The following is a 25455-nucleotide window of genomic DNA, read 5'->3' as shown; positions in this document are numbered from 1 at the left end:
GCTTCTTTATCCATGTACATTTGGGCTCTTTCTATAATTTGGCTGTTGTTGATAATGCTGCTATAAACATCAGGGTGTGTATAAAGAAGCTGTGGTGTATATATACAATGGAATATTACTCAGCTATCAAAAAGAATGAAATCTTGCTGTTTGCAATGACATGGATGGAGCTAGAGGGTATTATGCTAAGCGAAATAGAGAAAGACAAACACCATATGATTTCACTTATATGTGGAATTTAAGAAACAAAACAGTGAACATATAGGAAAGAAGAAAAAGAAGCAAACCATAAGAGACTCTTAAATTGGAGGACAAACTGAGGGGTGATGGAAGGAGGTGGGTGAGGGGTGAGCTAAATGGGTGATGGGTATTAAGGAGGGCACTTGTTATGATGAGCACTGGGTGTTGTATGTAAGTGATGAATCACTGAATTCTACTTCTGGAACCAACATTGCACTGTATGTTAACTAACTAGAATTTATTTTTATTTTATTATTTTTAAAAAGTGTTTATTTTTGAGAGAGAGAGAGCACAATCAGGGGAGGGGCAAAGGGAGAGAGAGAGAATCCCAAGCAGGCTCTGCACTGTCAGCACAGAGCCTGATGCAGGGCTCCAGTTCACAAACTTTGAGATCCTGACCTGAGCCGAAATCAAGAGTCGGAGGCTTGACTGACTTAGCCGCCCAGACACCCCAAATAAAAATTTGGAACAAAAAAATTAAGTGGGAAAAGTGGAGATTACAAATACACATCCACAGAGTGAGTAAAGAGTAAAAGAAAATATATTAATTTATGAATGCAGTTTAACACACACACACAAATACACACAAATAAAAGCATCACCTCAAGAAATTGTCTGGTGGTGAAAAACAAAGATGATTAAAGGATGGGAAAATGAGAACTTGACGGCACGTTAAAGGACACATGGATTATCTTTCCTGGAGAAGAGATGATCAGAATCTTCAGGATTCTGAAGGACTCTCAAATAGCAGTTTCCTTTCTCCATTAATAATAGAATGAGAAATGTTGCTATGTGAGAGATTTAGATTTAAAAATTGGTAAAGAATAGTTTCCTCATGAGGTGGGTTGATGGACTTTGGACTGAGTTACTTGAGAACAATTATAAGAGTTTTTTCTACCTGTGAGAGCAAACTAAAAGAACAACAACAAAACAAAACCCCCAAACCAAACTCATGTGCTTGGATGCATTAAATGTGGTCCACTGTCTGGCAGAATTCTAGTGCTTTAGCTAACTGGCTGGGTTAGTGTGCTGACAGTTTCTCATTTCCAACAGTGATAGTGACAGTTAATGCATTTGTGGAAAGTATATTGCTCCATTATAAAGGATACATCGAGGCAACAAGCCAAAACGTGAATCTCTGGCCTGCTTGGCTTTCTGAAGACAAATGAATTTTGTCTGTATGCAGCAAATGGAATTCATTGCTAAGTATTTATGTTTATGAATATAAACCAAACTGTATACAATTTCAGTGTAGGTCTAGGGTAATTAATTAGTGATTAATACAGTCAATAATATACTTACTCATTAGTCTATACCTCTGTTAGGATGCTTAGAGAATAATAGGTCTACCTCTGTAACTGTCGGATAAATATGGATATCATTGCTCCTAGGAGTCTTGGGTCTTGTAGTTATGGGGAGAGAAGAGTTAGAAGTTTATCTGTTGAAGAAACATAGTACATAGTTGAACTGTGTGATATTAAAATGCATTAATTCTAAACTCCTACAATTCTGCCTATCAAGGAACATTGTTGTAGCTATTTTTCATTACTTGTCAAATAAAGATTTGGTAGATGGACCTCTCCCAGAGTGGGAAAATAATTGAGAGATCAGGTTCCTTGAGAATACCAAAGAATTAGTAAACTTTCGAAAAATAAAGGAAACATTTTCAAAACTGGAAATGTAAGACAATGTAAATACATGATTAGGAATTAATTTGATGAAAGTTTTTTTCAGAAACCACTTTATTAAAGGATGATTAGAATGTACATTTCATGATGAGTAATAAGAAACTGACTTCAATTACCCCATAATTTCACCTGGGCAAATCTCTTTTTCAATGGAATATTAATTGAAAATGGTATTAGTATAGGTTGAATGGCTGCTGAGATCATCTAACATCAGGGCAACTAGTTCAGTTACTTGTGAAGTCATCTTTATTGTTTTTTGATTTTTATTTACTTTTGAGAGAGAGAGAGAGAGTGGAGGAGGGGCAGAGAGAGGGGGACAGAGGATCTGAAGCCAGCCACACGTGGAGCTCAAACCCACGAACCATGAGATCATGATCTGAGCCGAAGTTGGACACTTAACTAATGAGCCACCCAGGTGCCCCTGAAGTCATCTTTAAAACTTGGACATGTTTTCTGATGAGAGAAACTGTGTAAATAAAGAGCTTACAGTTATTCAGACTTTCCTATTTTCAGGGGAAATGAACTGTATGAAGAGGATATCTATATTTTCTGAGTTATACCTCAAGAACTTTTACATCATCTATAGAAAAGAATATATTTAGACAGATTCACAGTTTAGGGGAATAATCTAAAACTATGCCCGGGATGCCTGGGTGGCTCAGTTGGTGAAGTGTCCGACTTTGGCTCAGGTCATGATCTCGTACTCTTTGAGTTCGATTCCCACATCAGGGTCTGTGCTGACAGCTCAGAGCCTGGAGCTTGCTTCAGATTCTGTATCTCCCTCTCTCTCTGACCCTCTCCTGCTCACACTCTGTGTGTCTCTCTCAAAAGTAAATAAACATTAAAAAAATTAAAAAAACAAAATTATTCTAATGTTCAGAAATTTTGTCAGATGTTGAATATCTTTAGATTCCAGTTGTACTTAGAATTATTTTGCTGTCAGCATGGTACATACAAGAGCATCAAATGGAATCAGGTATCTTTAGTAAGTCTTCAGAATTTAAGACCTGCAGAAATTAAAATTTGAAAATTAAATATCTGATTGGAGCATTAAGCAAATAATTCATTTGATAATTTTCAGGTCATTTACTTTTGATAATTGATTTTTTTCAAAAAGACTTTAAAGTTACTACTTTAACAACAAAAGTGCTTGCACTTTGCTCCTCATTTCTTTTTGTAAGTGTATATAAAAGGAGAATGAATGTTTTGTGTTTATGGGCACCTAATTACTGTTTTGCAGTACGGCATGTTGCTTGCAAGTTGGTGTGTATGTGTGAAGTCTCAACTGCTTCAGAAGATGCTATTCGAAGACAGATTTTGGTAAGTCCTAATTAAATGAGGAGAAAGTGCAGATGCAATGAGATAGTCGTTAACTCCTTATGAAGATGGTTACAGTTAGTGTGAACCTGGAAGGGGGTTATATCCTTTAGTGCTATCCATGTTCCTTTTAGGATAATTATACCTATTACAATTAAAGGTCTCAGCAGTGCTATTGTCATTACAGTGATTCAGTGGACTAAATGTTGAACTTAAATTCAGGATTTATGATAAGTAAAAAAAATAATAGTTCTCTGCTCCATCCTTCCCACCTGTCCTGCTCCCTGGAAGCAAGTATATTTTTTTAGTGGAAAATATTTGTCCAGTGTTGTAAAACACTATTTTATTGAAAAGCTCAAGTGTATGCACAAAGATAGTACAATGATTCCCCCATTTACCCATCGCTCAGCTAGAATAACCTCCAATTCCTGACCACTCATTTTTTCTATATCTCCTCCAACAGCAGATCCCTGGCCCTGTGGATTATTTTGAAACAAATCCAAAATACATCACTTTGTTCATAAATATTTCTATATGTGTCTCTAAATGACAAGATGTCTTTAAAAATTTTTTTTAATGTTTTATTTTTATTTTTGACAGAGTATGAGTGGGGGAGGGGCAGAGAGAGAGGGAGACACAGAATCCAAAGAAGGCTCCAGGCTCTGAGCTTTCAGCACAGAGCCCTATGTGGGCCTTGAACTTGCGAACCGTGAGATCATGACCTGACCCAACGTCAGATGCTTAACCGACTGAGCTACCCAGGTGCCCCTAAGGTGTCTTTTTAAAACATTTTTTTAATGTTTATTTATTATTTTTGAGAGAGAAAGAGTGTGAGCAGGGGTAGGGCAGAGAGAGAGGGAGACACAGAATCTGAAGCAGGCTCCAGGCTCTGAACTGTCAGCACAGAGCCTGCCGCAGGGCTCGAACTCACAAGCCATGAGATCATGACCTGAGCTGAAGTCGGAAGCTCAACTAACTGAGCCACCCAGGAGCCCCTAAGGTGTCTTTTTTATTCAGAGAAACCCAATGCCCATTATCACACCTGCTGAAATTTAACAAAGATTTCCTAAAATAATCAAATATCCAGTCTTCCCCTTCTGGCTGTATGTTATCACATTCTTTCTCATTTGTTCTTGCTCACTTCTTTTTCTCCCTCTTTCCCGTTGTTTTCTTAGAACCAGAATTAAAGAAAGTCTACATCTTGTGTTTTGTTAATATGTCTCTTTTAATCTACATGTTTCCCCTCCTGTTTTTAATCTGTTGAAAAATTTATTTGTTGAAGAAACGAGATTGTTGGTACTATAGAGTTTCCTAAATTCTGGATTCCGATGACTGTATCCTTATGGTGTCATTTAATATAGTCCTCTGTTCCCTGTTTTTCCTGTAAACTGGCAGGTAAATTTAGAAACTTGATCTGATTCAGGTTTGATTTTGTCAAGAATAATTCATAGGCAATATGGTGTACTTTCATCAGGAAGCACCAATGTCTGTTTGTCTCTTTTGTGTTAGTGCCCTTTGATGATTATTGTCCTTAGATCCATTATTTCTGTAGGTGTTTGCATATTCTACTTCTATATTCCTTCTTTGTTTATTTACTGGAATAGAGAGAAACTTTCCCTCATCAACTATTTGGCTACCTTGAAGTATACCTTTATAAGAAAGGGCGGTCTTGACTCTTTCCCTTTATTTAGCAGTTTTCAGAACAATGACTTATTTCTCTAACATCCTTAAATGATACTCACATAGATTTTTTAAAAGGTTTGTTGTGAACTCATGGATTTTTAACATTTTTAATGCATTTCAATCCATTGTAATTATTCTTATTGAAGCACCTATCTTTGGCCAGAAGGAGCCTCTGGACGTGATTCTGAAGCCTTTTGACCCTACTGCAGTAATCTTTAATAGTAAAACTGAAATAATAATCACATAAAATTTGATTTCTTTTTAAAAAATTTTTATTTATTTTTGAGAGAGTGACAGAGCACGAGTCAGAGAGGGGCAGAGAGAGGGAGACACAGAATCCGAAACAGGCTCCAGGCTCTGAGCTGTCAGCACAGAGCCCGTCGCGGGGCTCAAACCCACAAACTGCGATATCATGATCTGATCTGACGTCGGACACTTACCCGACTGAGCCACCCAGGCTCCCTAAAATTTGATTTCTAATGTGACAAGATGTCCAGGCTCATCTTGTGTAGTTCTTGCCCTAGAGCAGAAATTATTCATTCTTTGAAGGAGCCCTGTTTCCTTTTAGTGGAGAATGTTATTTAGCAACCACAATCTGGAAATTACAAGTGCTCATTGCTATTGCATTGGTCATTGTTCCTAGACCTTTTTACTGGACATAGATATGAAATACATATTTTTTGAAAGGGAAAATATATGATGAATTCATAGTGATATTTCCAGTGATATTTAGGATTATAGGATTTTACTTAGCTTCTTAATTTTATATTTGTGTCTCTTTTCCTAGTCCTGACAATATTGGTGCCTAACAACATTAATATAGTGAATAACTGGTTTTATCCAAAAAATGTATGATAGTTTCATAAGATAGCAATGTCGATAATAAAGAATGATTTCTAAAAATAGTTCAAGAGATTTTTTTGCACTGCTTTTATTCTTAGGATCTGTTTCACTAGGGGTGTATAGTCAAAGTATTGTTTTAATATTATTGAAATATTGTTTTAAAAGTACTTGAAATAATTTCCTTTTCTGTGATGAAACTATAGATTGACTCGATACATAGATTCATTTATTTATTTATTTTTAATTTTTTTTAATTTTTTTAGATTCATTTATTTTTGTTTGCTCTTGCTTTTTAGCTGTTGCTTTTTTTCTGCCATTTTGATTGAATATTATTTTATAATTGTGTCAAATATTTACATGGTTCCAAAGTCGAATCTACTAAGGGAAGTATATTCAGTTAAGTCTAGCCTCCATTTGTGTCCTGTCCACCCTGTTCCCTCCCTTCCCCTGTGGATAGCTATTTTTGTTTATTTTATTGTTTATCCTTTTGTTTTTTAAATAAAAGCAAACATTTGTTTTATAAAAATAAAATTTTCCCCTCCCCCAAAGGTTCTTAGATAAATAGTAAGTAGCATTCCATATATATACTTTTCTCCACTTTTTTTTTTTTTTACCTCATTTAACATTATAGCCTAGAGATCATTCCATAGCAGTATGTAGAGATATTCCTCATTTTTTTTTTTTTATAGCTACATAGTATTCGGTTGGTACATGTACCTTATTGTGTTCAATCAGCTTCCTTCCATGGACATTTCAGTGCTGCAATGAATTGCCTTGTACATATGGGTTTTTTTTTCTTCCTATTTTAAGGCTATTACTTGTAATCATTTCTGTTTTCATTTCTCATGGTTACCTCAATATATTTTATTTTATTTTCTTAAATTTTTTTTAAAGTTCGTTTACTTATTTTTGAGAGAGGGAGAGATAGGGGGAGCAGAGAGGGAGAGAGAGAATTCCAAACAGGCTCTACATTGTTAGTGCAGAGCCTGACGCAGGGCTCGATCTCACAAACTCTGAGATCATGATCTGAGCTGAAATCAAGAGTCTGACACTTAACCGACTGAGCCACCCAGGTGCCCCTACCTCCATATATTTTAATCATATGCTAGTATCACTATATTAATTTGCTAGGGCCTCCATAACAAAATAACACAGACTGGGTGGCTTAAACAATGCACATTTATTTTTTCACAATTCTGGAGGCTGGACATCCAAGATCAAGGTGTGGGTAGGTTTGGTTTCTTCTGAAGCGTTGGGCTCTGCACTGACAGCACAGAGCCTGCTTGGGTTTTTCTCCATCTCTCTGCTCCTTTCTCTCCCTTTCTCTCCCCAAATAAACAAACATTTAAAAAATCTTTAAAAAAATGATATTTCCTTATTTCTATCTGTTAGTTCTCTTAATTCTATTTCTTCAGATATTCTTCTGTTTGTTGAGTGTGATGTCCTTTCATGGGGTTGGTTTCCCTCAAGGGTTTGATGATTCTTGCTCATATTTGATTTGAGATTCCTTGATAGTTTAATAGTCATGCTATTTATTATAACCCTGATCCAGTGACTGATGGAGAAGTAGGACTGGATGTTTTGCTGGAACTCTATTTTTCTCCAGCCTATGTGATTGTACTCACTGTTCCTTCCTGGGGAGGAGAGAAGATACCTCTTGGTGGGGAAGCCAACTGCCTGATACTACTGTTTACATCCAGGATGTTTCCACATTTTGCATTTTTATGCATTTTGGTATGTGGGTTTTTGCTTCATCCCATTTACTATTTTTCAGAGGTTCTGTATAATTTCAGGTCAACTGAAAATGCCACTTATTTTCCAGGACTCTTATTGAATAAGAAAAAAATATATTTTTCTTATTTCTAGGGTGTATCCCTAGAGATTATATTTATCATTACAAATATATGATATGACATATGTAATCTAGGGATTTATAGTATATAAAAATTTATACTAAAGTTTATAGTGTACTTATGTCCTATATATAAATATATAGGAAAATGTATAGTATATCTATTATATATATTTTATATACACATACACATCATTTCTAGGGATTTGTGGTAGAAGGGGTAGGCCTGCAGTGTTTGCTCAATCCTCCATCTTGATTCAGTTCTTCTTTGCTTCCATAGCATTTTTCCATATTATACATCAACTATTTAGATGTCTGTTAGTTACGATATTGTGAGCTTCTTTAGTGTGCCTGGCTTGTAAAGGATACTTAATAAACATTGTTGGATTAGTAAAAATTTTATTAGAGATATAATTAAGAACTGGAACTGAGATGTGTTGACTTATATTCTAATGCTTATCATATAACTTTCTTCAAGTATGTGAAACATTAATTTTTCAGAAATGTCTGCTCCTAAGTTATCCCAATGTTTTCTTTTAATATTTCTTAGAAGATGTGTTTTCAAATTATTAATTTTTTATTATTGCTTTTCTTGAGACCATTTCTATTAAATTATGGAGTTCAAAGCAGAACATAGAACTATAATAAATGCTGTTACTTTATTTTTGTGGATTACACTACTGAATATGGACAGATGATTAAATATTTTATCTACTACCTTCCTCAACCAGTTTGGAGAAGTTGTGAATTTTAAAAATTATTTTCTTGGGGCGCCTGGGTGGCGCAGTCGGTTAAGCGTCCGACTTCAGCCAGGTCACGATCTCGCGGTCCGTGAGTTCAAGCCCCGCGTCGGGCTCTGGGCTGATGGCTCAGAGCCTGGAGCCTGTTTCCGATTCTGTGTCTCCCTCTCTCTCTGCCCCTCCCCCGTTCATGCTCTGTCTCTCTCTGTCCCAAAAATAAATAAAAAAAAAAAATAAATAAAAAAAATAAAAAATAAAAAAATAAAAATTATTTTCTTACTTCTCTCTTCCAGATGAATATGAAAACAGGAAAAGGGTGGGTGGATGTTGGAAATGCTATGATGGCTGATGGATTTTTTCAAGCTGCCATGGTTGTAAGTTACTGATCTTTAGCTGTGGCCATTATTAGTAACAGTTGTGGTTATTCTTGTCATGACATTGTATTGTGATTTTATTTTCCAGGGTCTAGAGCAGTTATATTGCAAATTAATGCAGAGAGCCTCCACTGAGGCCGACATAACTTTGCAGAAGAGTGCTATGGAGAGGGACCTTTTCAAAGTGGTTTCTTACCAAGCAGAGGCGGTAGGTATCATAGTCACTACAGTCTTATAGTGGCGCATTTTGTATATATAAATGCAAAAGTGATGAGATATAACTTATTAGAAGAAAGTCAGGTGTCATTGGATTTTTATATAGGATATTATATTTGACCTTTTATTTTATCTCTGTTTTATATCTGAAGGTAACATTATTAATGGTGATTGGTATCTGTGTGGGGGTGGTTGAAGTTAGAAAGGCTGATATATAACTAAACATCGTTTTCAATCATTGCATGTAATATCCATCATTTATTTATGGCAGTAGCCTGTACTTGAAATACCTGTCTGTTTGTGACTCTCTCTTACCTTCACAGTCTGCCTAAAATAATTGCCTGAAAAGAGTCTTCTCATTTGCAATTGTTCTGGGTAGTTTGCTGATGTTTTCTGAAAGTGTGCTGTTATCAGTGTTTAAAGTTGTATATTACCTCTGTTTGGCTTTCAGATTTCCTCCTTTGTCACCGTGCAGTTAGGTATGCATTTTTAGTTGACAAAATGTAAGCCATGATGAGTTTGCTGTCTGTAATTATGTAATTCTAGAAATGAAAGAGACTTTAAAAATCATCTAGTATAATCCACTTATTTTTATTTTTTTTAACATCTTTATTGAGATATAATTCATATACTATAAAATTCACACATTTAAAATGTACAATTCAGTGATTAAGTATATTCACAGAATTATGCAACCTTTACCACAATCAAGCCAGCAGAGGGAAGGAAATAATAAAGATTAGAGCAGAAATTGGGGCACCTCTTTGTAGCAACATGGATGGAACTGGAGAGTGTTATGCTAAGTGAAATAAGCCATACAGAGAAAGACAGATACCATATGTTTTCACTCTTATGTGGATCCTGAGAAACTTAACAGAAACCCATGGGGGAGGGGAAGGAAAAAAAAAAGAGATTAGAGTGGGAGAGAGCCAAAGCATAAGAGACTCTTTTTTTTTTTTTTCAACGTTTATTTATTTTTGGGACAGAGAGAGACAGAGCATGAACGGGGGAGGGGCAGAGAGAGAGGGAGACACAGAATCGGAAACAGGCTCCAGGCTCTGAGCCATCAGCCCAGAGCCTGACGCGGGGCTCGAACTCACGGACCGCGAGATCGTGACCTGGCTGAAGTCGGACGCCCAACCGACTGCGCCACCCAGGCGCCCCCATAAGAGACTCTTAAAAACTGAGAACAAACTGAGGGTTGATGGGGGGTGGGAGGGAGGGGAGGGTGGGTGATGGGTATTGAGGAGGGCACCTTTTGGGATGAGCACTGGGTGTTGTATGGAAACCAATTTGACAATAAACTTCATATATTGAAAAAAAAAAAAAAAGAAAGAAATTGGGGCGCCTGGGTGGCTCAGTCTGGTTAAGCATCTGACTTCGGCTGAGGTCATGATCTCACGATTAGTGGGTTTGAGCCCCTGTCGGGCTCTGTGCTGATAGCTCCGATAGCCCGGATTCTGTGTCTCCCTCTTTCTCTGCCCTTCCCCTGCTTATACTCTGTCTATCTTCCTCAAAATAAACATTTAAAAAATTTTAAAAAAAGATTAGAGCAGAAATAAATGATTTAGAAACTAAAACAAATAGAACTGATCAATGAAACCAGGAGCTGATTCTTTGAAAAAAATTAATAAAATTGATAAACCTCTAGCCAGGCTTATCAAAAAGAAAAGGACCCAGGGGTGTCTGGGTGGCTCAGTCGGTTAAGTATCCTTCTGTGCAGATCATGATCTCTCAGTGAGTTTGAGCCCTGCCTTGGGCTCTGTGCTGGTTTTGTGGAGCCTGCTTGGGATTCTCTCTCTCTCCCTCTCTCTCTGCCCCTTCCCCACTTGTGCTCTCTCTCTCAAAATAAATAAACAAAAAATGATAAAAAAATAATTTTTAAAAATAATAAAAATGGCCCAAATAAAACCACGAAAGAAAACCAACACCACAAAAATACAATTATGAGAGAATATTATGAAAAACTATGTGCCAACAAATTGGACAATCTGGAAGAAATGGATATATTGCTAGAAACATATAAGCTACCAAAACCGAAACAGGAAAAATAGAAAAATTGAACATACCGATAACCAGCAAAGAAATTGAATCAGTAGTCAAAAACCTCCCAACAAACGAAAGTCCAGGGCCAGATGGCTTCACAGGGGAATTCTACCAAATATTTAAAGAAGAGTTAATAGGGATGCCTGGCTGGTTCAGTCAGTGAAACATGCGAATCTTGATCTCAGGGTTGTAAGCTCAAGCCCCATGTTGGGAGGAAAGATTACTTAAAAGTAAAATTTTTTTAATGTGAAAAGTAAGAGGATTTTATTAACTTTTGTATGTTCTTGGGGAAAACCATTCACATGTAAAAGTTTAGCATTTGTTATAAGATATATTCAACTTTATTTTACACAAAGTTTTTCATTTGGATTGGACATAATTTTTTATTTCAACAGGACTTTGCCATGATTATAGTGAGAAGCTCTTGAGATAATTGCATTATCATAGGGGTCAAGATAAACTGGTAGGGATTTTAGTCATATCTGTTATTCAATTACTGTGGTATAATGGAATATATGCTATAAAGTAGATACAGAAGAAGCTATCCATAAAAAAGGTGTAAAACGCAGGTAAAGAAAATATGCAAATTATAGTATTGCATATGTATTTTAATTAATGGAACTAGCATTTTTAACTCACATGTTCTTTTATGTGATATAAATGTAACAAGGGAGGATGCTTTTAAATTCCTTTTTTTCTTTATAAATTTTTTATTTAAATTCTAGTTAGTTAACATATAGTGTAATATTGTTTACAGGTGTAGAATTTAGTAGTAGTGATTCATCGCTTATATGTAACACCCAATGCTCAACACAATAAGTGTCCTCCTTAATACCCATCACACATTTAGCCCATACCCCACATACTACCTTCCATCAATCCTCAGTTTGTTTTCTATCATAAAGAGTCTTTTATGGTTTGTTTCCCTCTCTTTTTTTCCCCTTTTCATATGTTCATCTGTTTTGTTTCTTAAATTCCACATATGAGTGAAATCATCCAGTTGTCCCAGCCCCATTTGTTGAAAAGACTATTCTTTCCTTATTGAATGATCTTGGCACCCTTGTCAAAAATCAATTGATCATAAATGTGAGGGTTTATTTCTGGACTCTTGATTACTTTTCATTGATCTATATGTCTGTTTTGCTTCTGTTCCCTTCCCCCCTTTACTAGGGTAAGACCACTTGTAGACTCTGGCAGGGTCACATGGATATAGGAAACATGAGTTTATCCATAAAAACTGATGGAGGGTACCCTGACAATGCAAAGCAAGTGGAAAGCCCAGTTTCTCTATTATACCAAGGGCTGTGGTCTACTGTCTCTCTCTACTAGTTAAAAAAGTAGTAATGGGGTGCCTGGATGTCTCAGTCAGTTGAGTGTCTGACTCTTGATTTTGACTCAGTTCGTGATCCCAGCATTGTGGGATTAAGCCCTGTGTTGGGCTCCAGCTGGGCATGGAACCTGCTTGAGATTGTCTTTCTTGGGCACCTGGGTGGCTCAGTCATTAAGCATCTGACTTTGTGAGTTCGAGTCCCACATCGGGTGAGCTCGAGCCCTGCTTCAGGTGAGCACAAGCCCCACTTTGGGTGAGCATGAGCCCTGCTTCGGGTGAGCTGAATTAGCTACTTCTGTTTTCACATATCACTGTTTTTACTGGAAAGAGTGACTGATAGATAAATTGTGTTCATTCAGATTTGGGTATTTGGTATAAATTTTCATTAAAATTTTTTTTTAATGTTTATTTTTGAGAGAGAAAGAGATAGAGTGTGAGTGGGGCAGGGGCAGAGAGAAAGGGAGATAGAATCCAGAGCAGGCTCCAGGCTCTGAGCAAGTTGTCAGCACAGAGCCTGACACAGGGCTCGAACTCACAAACTGCGAGATCATGATCTGAGCCGAAGTCAGACGCTTAACCAACTGAGCCACCCAGGCGCTCCAGCATATATTTTCATTAAAATGAATAAAGTGAGAATGTGACTTCAAGGAAAGCAACCGACAGTACTTGTTGATGGGGATAAAATGTAAGCTTTTAAGTAAAAGTTAGAATTTTGGAAAACTTCTATCTCCATAATGAATTTGACAGCTTCCAGATACTTAAACTTTTCTGATGAAATTGATGATATTAACTAATGTGATTAAAAAATTTTTTTCTTAAAAGACCTTTCTTTTTTAAAAATTTTTTAATTTATTTTGAGAGAGAGAGAGTGAGCAGTGGAGGGGCAGAGAGAGAGGGAGAGAGAGAATCCCAAGCAGCCTCCATGCTGTCAGCACAGAGCCTGATTGTGGGGCTTGAACTCACCAACGGTGAGATCATGACCTCAGCTGAAATCAAGAGTCAGATGCTTAAACTGACTGAACCACCCAGGCACCCCTAAATTTTTTTTTTTACTTTGAAATAATTTTAGATTCACAGGAAGTTGCAAAAATAGTAAGGAGAATTCTGGTGTACCTTTCACCCAGTTTTCCTCAGTGGTAATGTCTTATGTAAATATAGTGCATTATAAAACCAGGAAATTGACATTATTACAATCCATAGGCCATATTCATATTTCACCAGTGTTACATGATAAACTTCTATGTGTGTCTGTAGTTCTATACAGTTTTATCACATGGATAGATTCATATAACCACCAACAACACAATCGAGATCTAGAACAATTCCATCACCACAAAGATCCCTTGTGTTTCCTCTTTGTAGTTATACCATGTCCATTCCCCCATTCCCAAATCCCATCAGCTAATATTCTCTCTCCCAGTAGCTAATTCTCTGTATTAATATCATAGAATATTAATATTCTAAAATTTTGTCACTTGGGATTATATAAATAGAATCATATAGTATGTAACCTTTTGATATTGCTCTTTTAAAAGTTAGCATGATTTATTTGACATCCATCCATGTTTTGTGTATCAATAGTTTGTTCTTTAGGGGTACTTGAGTGGCTCAGTTGGTTAAGTGTCCAACATCAGCTCAGGTCATGATCTTGTGGCTCATGAGTTCAAGCCCCACATTGGGCTCTGTGCTGACAGCTCAAAGCCTGGAACCTGCTTTGAATTGTCTTCCTCTCTCTATGCCCCTCCCCTATTCACACTCTGTCTCTCTCCCTCAAAAATAAATAAACATTAAAAAAAGTTTTGTTCTTTATTTGTAAGTAGTATTCTACGGTATGGATGTACCACAGTTTGTCTAGCCATTCAGTATGGAAGGCATTTGGGTTTCTCCAGTTTTTGGCTATTACAAATAAAGTCGGTTAGAACATTTGTGTAGAGGTTTGTATGTGGATGTAAATTTTCAATTCTATGCGATGAATGCCCAGCATTGCAATTGCTCGGTTGAATTGTTAGTGTATGTTTATTAGTTTGTTTTTTAAGAAAGGACCAAACTATTTTCTAGCGTGGCTGTGCCATTTAATTTAATTTAATTTAATTTAATTTAATTTAATTTAATTTTATTTATTTTTTTAATGTTTGTTTATTTTTGAGAGAGAGAGAGAGAGAGAGAGCACGAAAGTGAGGGAGAGGGGCAGCAAGAAAGGAAGACAGAGGATCTGAAGCAGGCTGCATACTCTAAGCTGTCAGCAGAGTCCGACGCAGGACTCAACGAACCACAAGATTCTGACCTGAGCAGAGGTCGGTCGCTCAACTGACTGAGCCACTCAGGTGCCCTGAAACGCTGTGCCATTTTAAACCCATGAGCAATATATGGAAGATCCCATTTTCTGCATGCTTGCCAGCATTTGGTATTGTGACTAATTATATTACTTATTCCATTAGATGTCTAGTGATATTTCATCATGGTTCAATTTGTAGTTCCCTAATGAATAATGTTGAATATTTTTTCATGTACCTATTTGCTATCTGTATATTCTCTTAAGTGAAATGTAGGTTCATGCTTCTTATCCATTTTCTAATTGGATTATTTGATTTTTTTATTGTTGAATTTTGAGAATTATATATTCTACATTTGAGTCCTTTGTTGTATATTTATTTATAAATATTTTCTAGTTTGCAGCTTGTCTTTTCATCCTTTTAATAGGGTTGCAGAGCAAAAGTATTTAATTTTGATAAAGTTTAGTTGATTTTTTACAATGGATTGTGCTTCTGGTATTCTGTCTCTAAAGCCTTCACCAAGCTCTAGATCTGAAAGATTTTCTCCTCTGTTTTTTTCTTTCTTTTTTTTTTTTAATTTTTTTTTTTAACGTTTATTTATTTTTGAGACAGAGAGAGACAGAGCATGAACGGGGGAGGGTCACAGAGAGAGGGAAACACAGGATCTGAAGCAGGCTCCAGGCTCTGAGCTGTCAGCACAGAGCCCGATGCGGGGCTCGAACCCACAGACCGTGAGATCATGACCTGAGCCGAAGTCGGACGCTTAACCGACCGAGCCACCGAGGAGCCCCTCCTCTGTTTTTTTCTAAAAGTCTATAGCTTTGGGGCACCTGGGTGACTCAGTTGGTTAAGTGTCTGACTCTTGGTTTTGGCTTAGGTCATGATCTCACGGTTTGTGGGTTCCAGCCTCACGTCAGGCTTTGTGTTGCCAGTGCAGATCCTGCTTGGGATTTTCTCTCTTTCTCTCCCTCTCTGTCTGCCCCTCCCATGCTTGCTCTCTCTCTCTCTCTCTCTCAATAAATAAACTTTAAAAAAATAGAAAAACTACCTTAAAAAAAGTTCTATAGCTTTACCTTTTCCATTTAAATCTATGATTGATTTTGAGTTACTTTTTTTTTTATAAGGAGTGAGGCTTAGATTAACTCTTGTTGTCGTTGTTTATGGATATCTAATTGCTCCAGCACCATTAGTTGAAAAGACTATCCTTCCACTACTGAATTTCTTTGCACATTTGTTAAATATCAATTCACCACACTTATTTATCTGGGTGTATCTATTTCTGGGATCTCTTTTAAATCTATGGATCTATTCTTTCAATACCAAATAGTTTTGATTATTGTGGCTATCAAGTTTTAAAGTTTAGTACGGAGATTCTTTCAATTTTATTGTTTATCAGAATTGTTTAATTCTAGTCTAATTCCTTTGCCTTTACACATAAATTTTATTTTTTTATTATTTTTTGTATTCATCATTTTTTTATTTATAATGGGCCAAAAATGTAAGCATTTTACAAAGTCAAATTACTATCACAGGTAATTATAGCACATCTATATTTGAAGGATATTTCAGCCATTAAAATATCTGTACAAAGTTTTTTTTAAATTTAATTTAATTTTTTTAAAATTTACATCCAAATTAGTTAGCATACAGTGCAACAATGATTTTTGGAGTATATTCCTTAGTGGCCCTTACCCATTTATCCCATCCCCACTCCCACAACCCCTCCAGTAACCCTCAGTTTGTTCTCCATATTATGAGACTCTTCTGTTTTGTTCCCCTCCCTGTTTTTATATTATTTTTGTTTCCCTTGCCTTATGTTCATCTGTTTTGTCTCTTAAAGTCCTCATATGAGTGAAGTCATATGATTTTTGTCTTTCTCTGACTGACTAATTTCACTTAGCATAATACCCTCCAGTTCCATCCATGTAGTTGCAAATGGCAAGATTTCATTCTTTTTGATTGCTGAGTAATACTCCATTGTATATATATATATACCACATCTTCCTTATCCATTCATCCATCGATGGACATTTGGGCTCTTTCCATACTTTGGCTATTGTTGATAGTGCTGCTATAAACATGGGGGTGCATGTGTCCCTTCGAAACAGCATACCTATATCCCTTGGATAAATGCCTAGTAGTGCCATTGCTGGGTTGTAGGGTAGTTCTATTTTTACTTTTTTGAGGAACCTCCATACTGTTTTCCAGAGTGGCTGCACCAGCTTGCATTCCCACCACCAATGCAAAAGAGATGCTCTTTCTCCACATCCTTGCCAACATCTGTTGTTGCCTGAGTTGTTAATGTTAGCCATTCTGACAGGTGTAAGGTGGTATCTCATTGTGGTTTTGATTTGTATTTCCCTGATGATCAGTGATGTTGAGCATTTTTTCATGTGTCAGTTGGCCATCTGGATGTCTTCTTTTGAGAAGTGTCGATTCATGTCTTTTGCCCATTTCTTGACTGGATTATTTGTTTTTTGGGTGTTGAGTTTGATAAGTTCTTTGTAGATTTGGGATACTAACCCTTTATTTGATATGTCATTTGCAAATACCTTCTCCCATTCTGTGTGTTGCCTTTTAGTTTTTCTGATTGTTTCCTTTGCTGTGCAGAAGCTTTTTATTTTGGGAGGTCCCAGTAGTTCATTTTTGCTTTTGTTCCCCTTGCCTCCGGAGACGTTTTCAGTAAGAAGTTGCTGTGGCCAAGATCAAAGAGGTTTTTTGCCTACACATGAATTTTAGAATATTATCTACATTCACAAAAATATTGTCTACATTTACCAAAAAATCTTTTTCTGGAATTATGATGGGAGTTGTGTGAAGTCTGTATATCAATTTGGGGAGAATTTACATCTATTAATTTTTTGTTTTTGTTGCTTGAGCCTTAGTTTTCATATTTAAGAAATCATCACCTAACATGAGGTCATGAAGATTTAACGCTCCTGTATTTTAATCTAAGAATTTTATAGTTTTTAGCTTTTATATTTGAATCCATGATCCATTTTTAGTCAGTTTTTCATATGGTGTGAGGTAGGTATCCTACTTCATTCTTTAGCATTGGGTATCCAGTGCCAGCATCACTGTTTTTAAAAGACAATTTTTCCTCATTGAATTGTCTTTGCACTCTTATAAAAAGTCATTTGATCTTAAATGTAAGGATTTATATCTGGACTCTGTTTTATTCCATTGATTTATACGTCCCTTGTCACTACCAGTCTCGATTACTGTAGCCTTGTGGTAAGTTTTGAAACTGGGAAGTATGAGCCCTGCAACTTTGCTCTTCATTTTATTTTTTTAATTTTTAATTATTATTTAATGTTTATTTATTTATTTTGAGAGAACACTTGTGCATGTGAACCAGGGAGAGGCAGAGAGGGAGGGAGAGAGAGATATTCACAGCAGTTCAGACTGTGAGGTTATTAGGAGCCTATTTTAGGACAAAAAGCTCCTATTTAACATTTAAAAATACCTCTAGGGATGCTTATCTGCCCAACTCTTTTTTTTTATTAAAAAAAATTTTTTTTAATGTTTATTTATTTTTGAGAGACAGAGCACAAGTGGGGAAGGAGCACAGAGAGAGGGAGACACAGAATCTGAAGCAGGCTCCAGGCTCCAAGCTGTCAGCACAGAGCCCAACGCAGGGCTCAAACTTATGGACTGGACCGTGAGATCAGTACCTGAGCCAAAGTTGGCACTTAACTGACTGAGCCACCCAGGCGCCCCTACCCAACTCTTGATTTCATGGACTGAAGTCATGATCCCAGGGTCGTGGGATTGAGCCCTGCATTAGGCTTGTACTAAGCGTAGAGCCTGCTTGGGATTCTCTCTCCCTCTCTCTGTCTTTCTCTCTCTGTCTTTCTCTCTCTTCCTCTGCCTCTCTCCCTTGCTCATGCTCATGCATGTGCATTCTCTCTCTAAAATAATAAATAAATAAATAAATAAGTAAATAAATAAATAAAAATTAAAAAAAATTAAAAATCCCTCTAATGTGGAGATAAATGCAAGAGCTATTCAAGCTGGGTAAACATCTATTAGACATGGCATTATATCATAATATAATAACATAAGATTGTACACCAGTTTTGCCATTTCCAGAACAAAGTAAGTGACTCCTATTCACTGTCAACTCGTGTTACCCAGGATTATTTTTATTTTTCTGTATTTAGAGCTGGCTATTGTGTGTAGTTAGACCAACCAGTGTTGCTAAAAAGACTAGGAAACAAATTAAGACTTTTTAACTCCAGTTACAAATATGTTAAATTGACTTATAGACAAATAGCTTGTCATTTTATTTTAACCAATTATTGATATTTTTCCACTTTCCTAGGCAATTGCTTTAGGGGATTTTCAAAGAGCATCTTCATGTTCACTGCGCTGTAAGGATATGTTGATAAGGCTCCCCAAAATGGTGAGTGAAATCTGCATTTATTCTCCAAGAGTTTGAACATGAGCTATATCAAGTTCTAGGAAGAATCATTACTATTTCATGCAACCTTTTAGAGATTGTATTTGAGTCCATTCCACTTACTTAGCTGATCTTTGAAATATTTTCTTTGTTCTTTACTAGAAAGGGAGTTTAAAAAAGCAAAAGGTTATTTCTTAAAATTTCTTTGCTTTCCTTTTTTGTCAAACCATTTTGATAATATTTCCTTCGTGTTTCAAGCTCTGTGATGAAAAAAATGAAAAAAAAAAAGTTTTTTTTTCCCTGCTGGCAAGGTTGACAACAGTTAGTCATATCACTGCCATAGTGTTTTTCTATTTTGGGTTGCAGAAGTGTGAGAAATTTGATAGGGTAAATAAAGCCTACTTCCCAGACCAGTTCTCATCACAGTTCCAGGGTTGAAAAAAAATCCAGGGTTGATAAGTTTTAATTTTTCAACTTCATCTCCTATTCTTATCCTGTTCTTTTTCTTTTCTCACTATGTCTACTTCATTCTCTACTATCACAAAGGGAATTGATAACAAAGATATATTTGGATATTAGGGTGAATGTTCCTACTTGTGAGATTGGTGTTACTTTCCCCCAAATACTCTGTTATAATATAGAACTTAATTTAGTAAATATTTACATATTGCCAGTTATATGATTGTGCTATCCCCTGTGCACCTCTCTCTCTCTTTCTCCTCTTTCTCTCTCTGTCTCTTCTTTTTGTCCATGACCAGGGCTCCATCCCCTCTGCAACATCTGCAGCTGTTCATCCCCCAAACCATGTCTCTGCACCTCTTACCTTCCACGATGTGGCCTCTTCTCTCCCTGTAGTTGTGCAGTTTGTTCTGTCAGTCCTCAGATTGATTTATTGGGTATTCATAATGATTTTATACTTATCTAGCTGTGTTCAAGGGATGAGGCAAGCCTAGGGTCCTCCTACTACTCTGCCATCTTAGCTCCTTACTAGCTTTAATATTATACATAAACTCTGTTACTGTACATCTGTGTTCACAAATGACATATATTTTGTGCCCAATAACATAGATTTATACTTATTTTTAAATATATTTTCCCTTTATATCATACAGAAAAAAAGATTTATAAATTGAAACTACAATAATACTTTTTTTTTTTTTATTTTTTATTTTTTAAAAAAATTTTTTTTTTTCAACGTTTTTTATTTATTTTTGGGACAGAGAGAGACATAGCATGAACGGGGGAGGGGCAGAGAGAGAGGGAGACACAGAATCGGAAACAGGCTCCAGGCTCTGAGCCATCAGCCCAGAGCCCGACGCGGGGCTCGAACTCACGGACCGCGAGATCGTGACCTGGCTGAAGTCGGACGCTTAACCGACTGCGCCACCCAGGCGCCCCAATAATACTTTTATATTTACCTAGTTACTTTTATCAGTTTAAAATATTTTTATTTTAAAGTATATTTATTTATTTATTTATTTTGAGAGAGAGAGAGAGAGAGAGAGAGAGAGAGAGAGAGAGAGAGAATAACAGTGCGAGTGGGATAGGGGCAGAGAGACAGAGAATCCCAAGCAGGCTCTGTAGAGCCTGATGCGGGGCTTGAACTCACCAATCGTGGGATCATGACCTGAGCCAAAATCAAGAGTCAGATGCTTAACTGACTGAGCCATCCAGGTGCCCCAAACCTAGTATGGTCTTCTCTAATTTTTTTTAATGTTTATTTATTTTTGAGAGAGAGAGAGAGAGAGAGACAGTGGGTGAGCAGGGGAGGGCCAGAGAGAGAGGGAGACACAGAATCTGAAGCAGGCTCCAGGCTGTCAGCTGTCAGCACAGAGCCTGACATGGGGCTCAAACCCACGAACTGTGAGATCATGACCTGAGCTGAAGTCTGATGCTTTACCGACTGAGCCACCCAGGCACCCCTAACCTAGTATAGTCTTAATAGGACAGGTCCTACTTTGTTCTTTTTCACCATTGTAGCTTTTCTAAGACTTGAGACTTCCATATTCATTTTAGAGACAGTTTGTTAAGTTTAGTGAAAAACTATTGGGAAGTTGATTGAAATAGTTGATTAAATTAATTTGGAGAGCATCACTATCTATATAATATTGAGTTTTCCTATCCTTGACTGATAAATCCTAACTTATATAATTTTCTTTAATGTGTCTCAACATAGTTTTGTAATTTTCTGCATAAAGATATTTCATATTCATTTGCTATCATAAGTGATATCTTAAATATTATATTCTTAAATTGATTGTCATTGATGTATAAGAATGAAGCTGCTTTTAAATGTTTGATATCCAGCAACTTTTCTGAACTCTAATTAATTAAAAACTTTTTTTTGTAAAATCTCTTGGATTGTTTGCATTTTAATGTTTTTACCATCTCTTTCTTTTGGCTCTGGCTCTGTTGCTATCTATTTCACATTATAATTTGCTTTAAGACAGAGACCTTTCTTTAATATGCTTTGGAGAGTAAATGGACACTGAATAGTATATTGAAGATATGAAAGGAGACTCTTAGGTGGTGTTTAGGAAAAGAAAGTTTTTGGTATCTTGCAAAGTGTTAGAGGTGATAAAGGGAAAAGCACATGCAGAGAGAGAGGAAAGGGCTGAATTAGAAGATCTAGTATACATAATACAAGAGTAATTATGCCTTTGTCAGATTGGGGCTACTAGTAAATGACCTTTAATTCTAGAGTTCAGAGTTTGTATTTTATGTGGAAGGTGGTTGATAGAATTATATTGTTAGGACACTAACAGTTTTAATTTTTTGAAGCTTATTTATTTATTTTGAGAGAGAGAAAGAGAGAGAGAGAGAGAGAGAGAGAGAGAGAGAGAGAGAACGAGTGGGGAAGAGAGGCAGAGGAGAGAAGAGAATCCCAAGTAGGCTGCATGCTCATGGAACCTTACATGGGACTCAATCCCACAACCCTGGGATCATAACCTGAGCTGAAATCAAGAGTCAGATCTTCAACTGACTGAGCCACCCAGGTATCCCAGGATACTAACAATTTTAAAGGTCAATGAAATTATGTAGTGTGTTTTTGATGGGCTTAAGGTTTAGACGGGACTTGAAAATCTAGAGCAGAAAATCTTATGAGAGGAAATGATCAGATACAGGTTAGAGAAGAGCTAACATAAAGTTATTCGCTTAAAAGGAATTAATGAACTAAATAAACCAATCCTCTTTTTCTGAGACATCCTTCCTGTATGCCAAAACTGGGTTAGGAATTACTGTAAAGTGTTAACATGAAGGCAGAAGGTGATTCTGTATTGGTTCAGCAGAGAAATTAAGTGTTTGGAAAATTGTGTCTTAGGGTACAAAAGAAGTAACTAATGACCTATTGTTGGTTATTATTGAGCTATCAGAGGATTGAAGAAAGCTGAGTCAGGGAGGGATTGGAAGGTAAATGTCTTAAAGCCATTAAGGAAGAAAGCCAGGCAATTATCATTCAATTATTGCTACACTGTTATAATTGAACAAAATTAAAAAATACATGATCTATAAATGTATAAAACATAACAGAATCACAAAGAAAATAGCTTGGAACTTGGGACTGGAAAAATAATAGGAAGTTTGTTTTTTTCTGAGTTAAAATCCTAATATATAAAGTAATATGTAGAAGATTAACTTATCTGGTTAATTAAAAATACAAAACCTCTGATTGAACTGAAAAGTTAGTGATCAAATTCATTTGTAGCAGCAATATCTAATAGAGTTTTAAAAATCATCCATATAATCTCATGTTGGCATTGTAAAGTAGATATTCAGTTGGAGCTATCATTTCTGGGCTGGTAGATATAACAGTGGCTGGAGGTTCTAGAGATCCCATGGGTCCTGAATCTTGCATAAGTCCCTTTCTGTATGACCAATATACAACAGACTTACAGATCTCTGCCTTCTTTGTATTTTTTTCTTGCCATGTGTATTGCTTGCAAAATGAAAGGTTAATACTCCATAGAAGGCTGGGAATATATTTTTTTATTTTTATTTTTTTCAATATATGAAATTTATTGTCAAATTGGTTTTCATACAACACCCAGTGCTCATCCCAAAAGGTGCCCTCCTCAATACCTATCACCCACCCTCCCCTCCCTCCCACCCCCCATAAACCCTCAGTTTGTTCTCAGTTTTTAAGAGTCTCTTATGCTTTGGCTCTCTCCCACTCTAATCTCTTTTTTTTTTCCTCCTTCCCCTTCCCCATGGGTTTCTGTTAAGTTTCTCAGGACCCACATAAGAGTGAAAACATATGGTATCTGTCTTTCTGAGTATGGCTTATTTCACTTAGCATCACACTCTCCAGTTCCATCCATGTTGCTACAAAGGGCCATATTTCATTCTTTCTCATTGCCACGTAGTACTCCATTGTGTATATAAACCACAATTTCTTTATCCATTCATCAGTTGACGGACATTTAGGCCCTTTCCATAATTTGGCTATTATTGAGAGTGCTGCTATAAACATTGAGGTACAAGTGCCCCTATGCATCAGCACTCCTGTATCCCTTGGGTAAATTCCTAGCAGTGCTACTGCTGGGTCAGAGGGTAGGTCTATTTTTAATATTTAATATTTAATTAATATTAATATTTAATAAAGCCACTGTTTTCCTGAGTGGCTGCACCAGTTTGCATTCCCACCAACAGTGCAAGAGTGTTTCTGTTTCTCCACATCCTCTCCAGCATCTATAGTCTCCTGATTTGTTCATTTTGGCCACTCTGACTGGCGTGAGGTGATACCTGAGTGTGGTTTTGATTTGTATTTCGCTGATGAGGAGCGACGTTGAGCATCTTTTCATGTGCCTGTTGGCCATCCGGATGTCTTCTTTAGAGAAGTGTCTATTCATGTTTTCTGCCCATTTCTTCACTGGATTATTTGTTTTTCGGGTGTGGAGTTTGGTGAGCTCTTTATAGATTTTGGATACTAGCCCTTTGTCCGATATGTCATTTGCAAATATCTTTCCCCATTCCATTTGTTGCCTTTTAGTTTTGTTGGTTGTTTCCTTTGCTGTGCTGAAGCTTTTTATCTTCATGAGGTCCTAGTAGTTCATTTTTGCTTTAATTCCCTTGCCTTTGGGAAGGCATGTGTCAAGTAAGAAATTGCTATGACTGAGGTCAGAGAAGTCTTTTCCTGCTTTCTTCTCTAGGGTTTTGATGGTTTCTTGTCTCACATTCAGGTCCTTTATCCATTTTGAGTTTATTTTTGTGAATGGTGTGAGAAAGTGGTCTAGTTTCATCCTTCTGCATGTTGCTGTCCAGTTCTCCCAGCACCATTTGTTAAAGAGACTGTCTTTTTTCCATTGGATGTCCTTTCCTGCTTTGTCAAAGATTAGTTGGACATACGTTTGTGGGTCTAGTTCTGGGGTTTCTATTCTATTCCATTGGTCTATGTGTCTGTTGTTGGGCCAATACTATGCTGTCTTGATGATGACAGCTTTGTAGTAGAGGCTAAAGTCTGGGATTGTGATGCCTCCTGCTTTGGTCTTCTTCTTCAAAATTACTTTGGCTATTCAGGGCCTTTTGTGGTTCCATATGAATTTTAGGATTGCTTGTTCTAGCTTTGAGAAGAATGCTGATGCAATTTTGCTTGGGATTGCATTGAATGTGTAGATAGCTTTGAGTAGGATTGACATTTTGACAATATTTATTCTTCCAATCCATGAGCACGGAATGTTTTTCCACTTCTTTATATCTTCTTCAATTTCCTTCATAAACTTTCTATAGTTTTCAGCATACAGATCTTTTACATCTTTGGTTAGATTTATCCCTAGGTATTTTATGCTTCTTGGTGCAGTTGTGAATGGGATCAGTTTCTTTATTTGTCTTTCTGTTGCTTCATTATTAGTGTATAAGAATGCAGCTGATTTCTGTACATTGATTTTGTATCCTGCAACTTTGCTAAATTCATGTATCAGTTCTAGCAGACTTTTGGTGGAGTCTATCTGATTTTCCATGTATAATATCATGTCATGTGCAAAAAGTGAAAGCTTGACTTCATCTTTGCCAATTTTGATGCCTTTGATTTCCTTTTGTTGTCTGATTGCTCATGCTAGGACTTCCAACACTATGTTAAACAACAGCGATGAGAGTGGACATCCCTGTCGTGTTCCTGATCTCAGGGAAAAAGCTCTCAGTTTTTCTCCATTTAGGATGATATTAGCTGTGGGCTTTTCATAAATGGCTTTTATGATGTTTAAGTATGTTCCTTCTTTCCTGACTTTCTCGAGGGTTTTTATTAAGAAAGGTTGCTGAATTTTGTCTAATGCCTTTTCTGCATCGATTGACAGGATCATATGGTTCTTATCTTTTCTTTTATTAATGTGATGTATCACGTTGATTGATTTGCAAATGTTGAACCAGCCCCGCATCCCAGGAATGAGTCCCACTTGATCATGGTGAATAATTCTTTTTATATGCTGTTGAATTCGATTTGCTAGTATCTTATTGA

The 25455-nt window shown here is 36.6% G+C and overlaps 1 protein-coding gene across 2 annotated transcripts in view; it reads left to right on the top strand.

Annotated features, from left to right (window-relative positions):
* Positions 1-25455, top strand: part of TEX11 (testis expressed 11) — a 251917-nt gene that overhangs the window by 15353 nt on the left and 211109 nt on the right. For both annotated transcript variants that reach the window (XM_058712843.1, XM_058712844.1), the window contains exons 5-8: positions 3169-3248; positions 8657-8737; positions 8826-8945; positions 18927-19007. In XM_058712843.1, the coding sequence (XP_058568826.1) occupies positions 3169-3248; positions 8657-8737; positions 8826-8945; positions 18927-19007 (362 nt within the window). The remainder of the gene's footprint in view (positions 1-3168; positions 3249-8656; positions 8738-8825; positions 8946-18926; positions 19008-25455) is intronic.

This window comes from Neofelis nebulosa, chromosome X (assembly GCF_028018385.1).
Source record: "Neofelis nebulosa isolate mNeoNeb1 chromosome X, mNeoNeb1.pri, whole genome shotgun sequence".
Lineage (NCBI taxonomy): Eukaryota > Metazoa > Chordata > Mammalia > Carnivora > Felidae > Neofelis > Neofelis nebulosa.
This window is presented reverse-complemented; position numbering and strand designations above follow the sequence as displayed.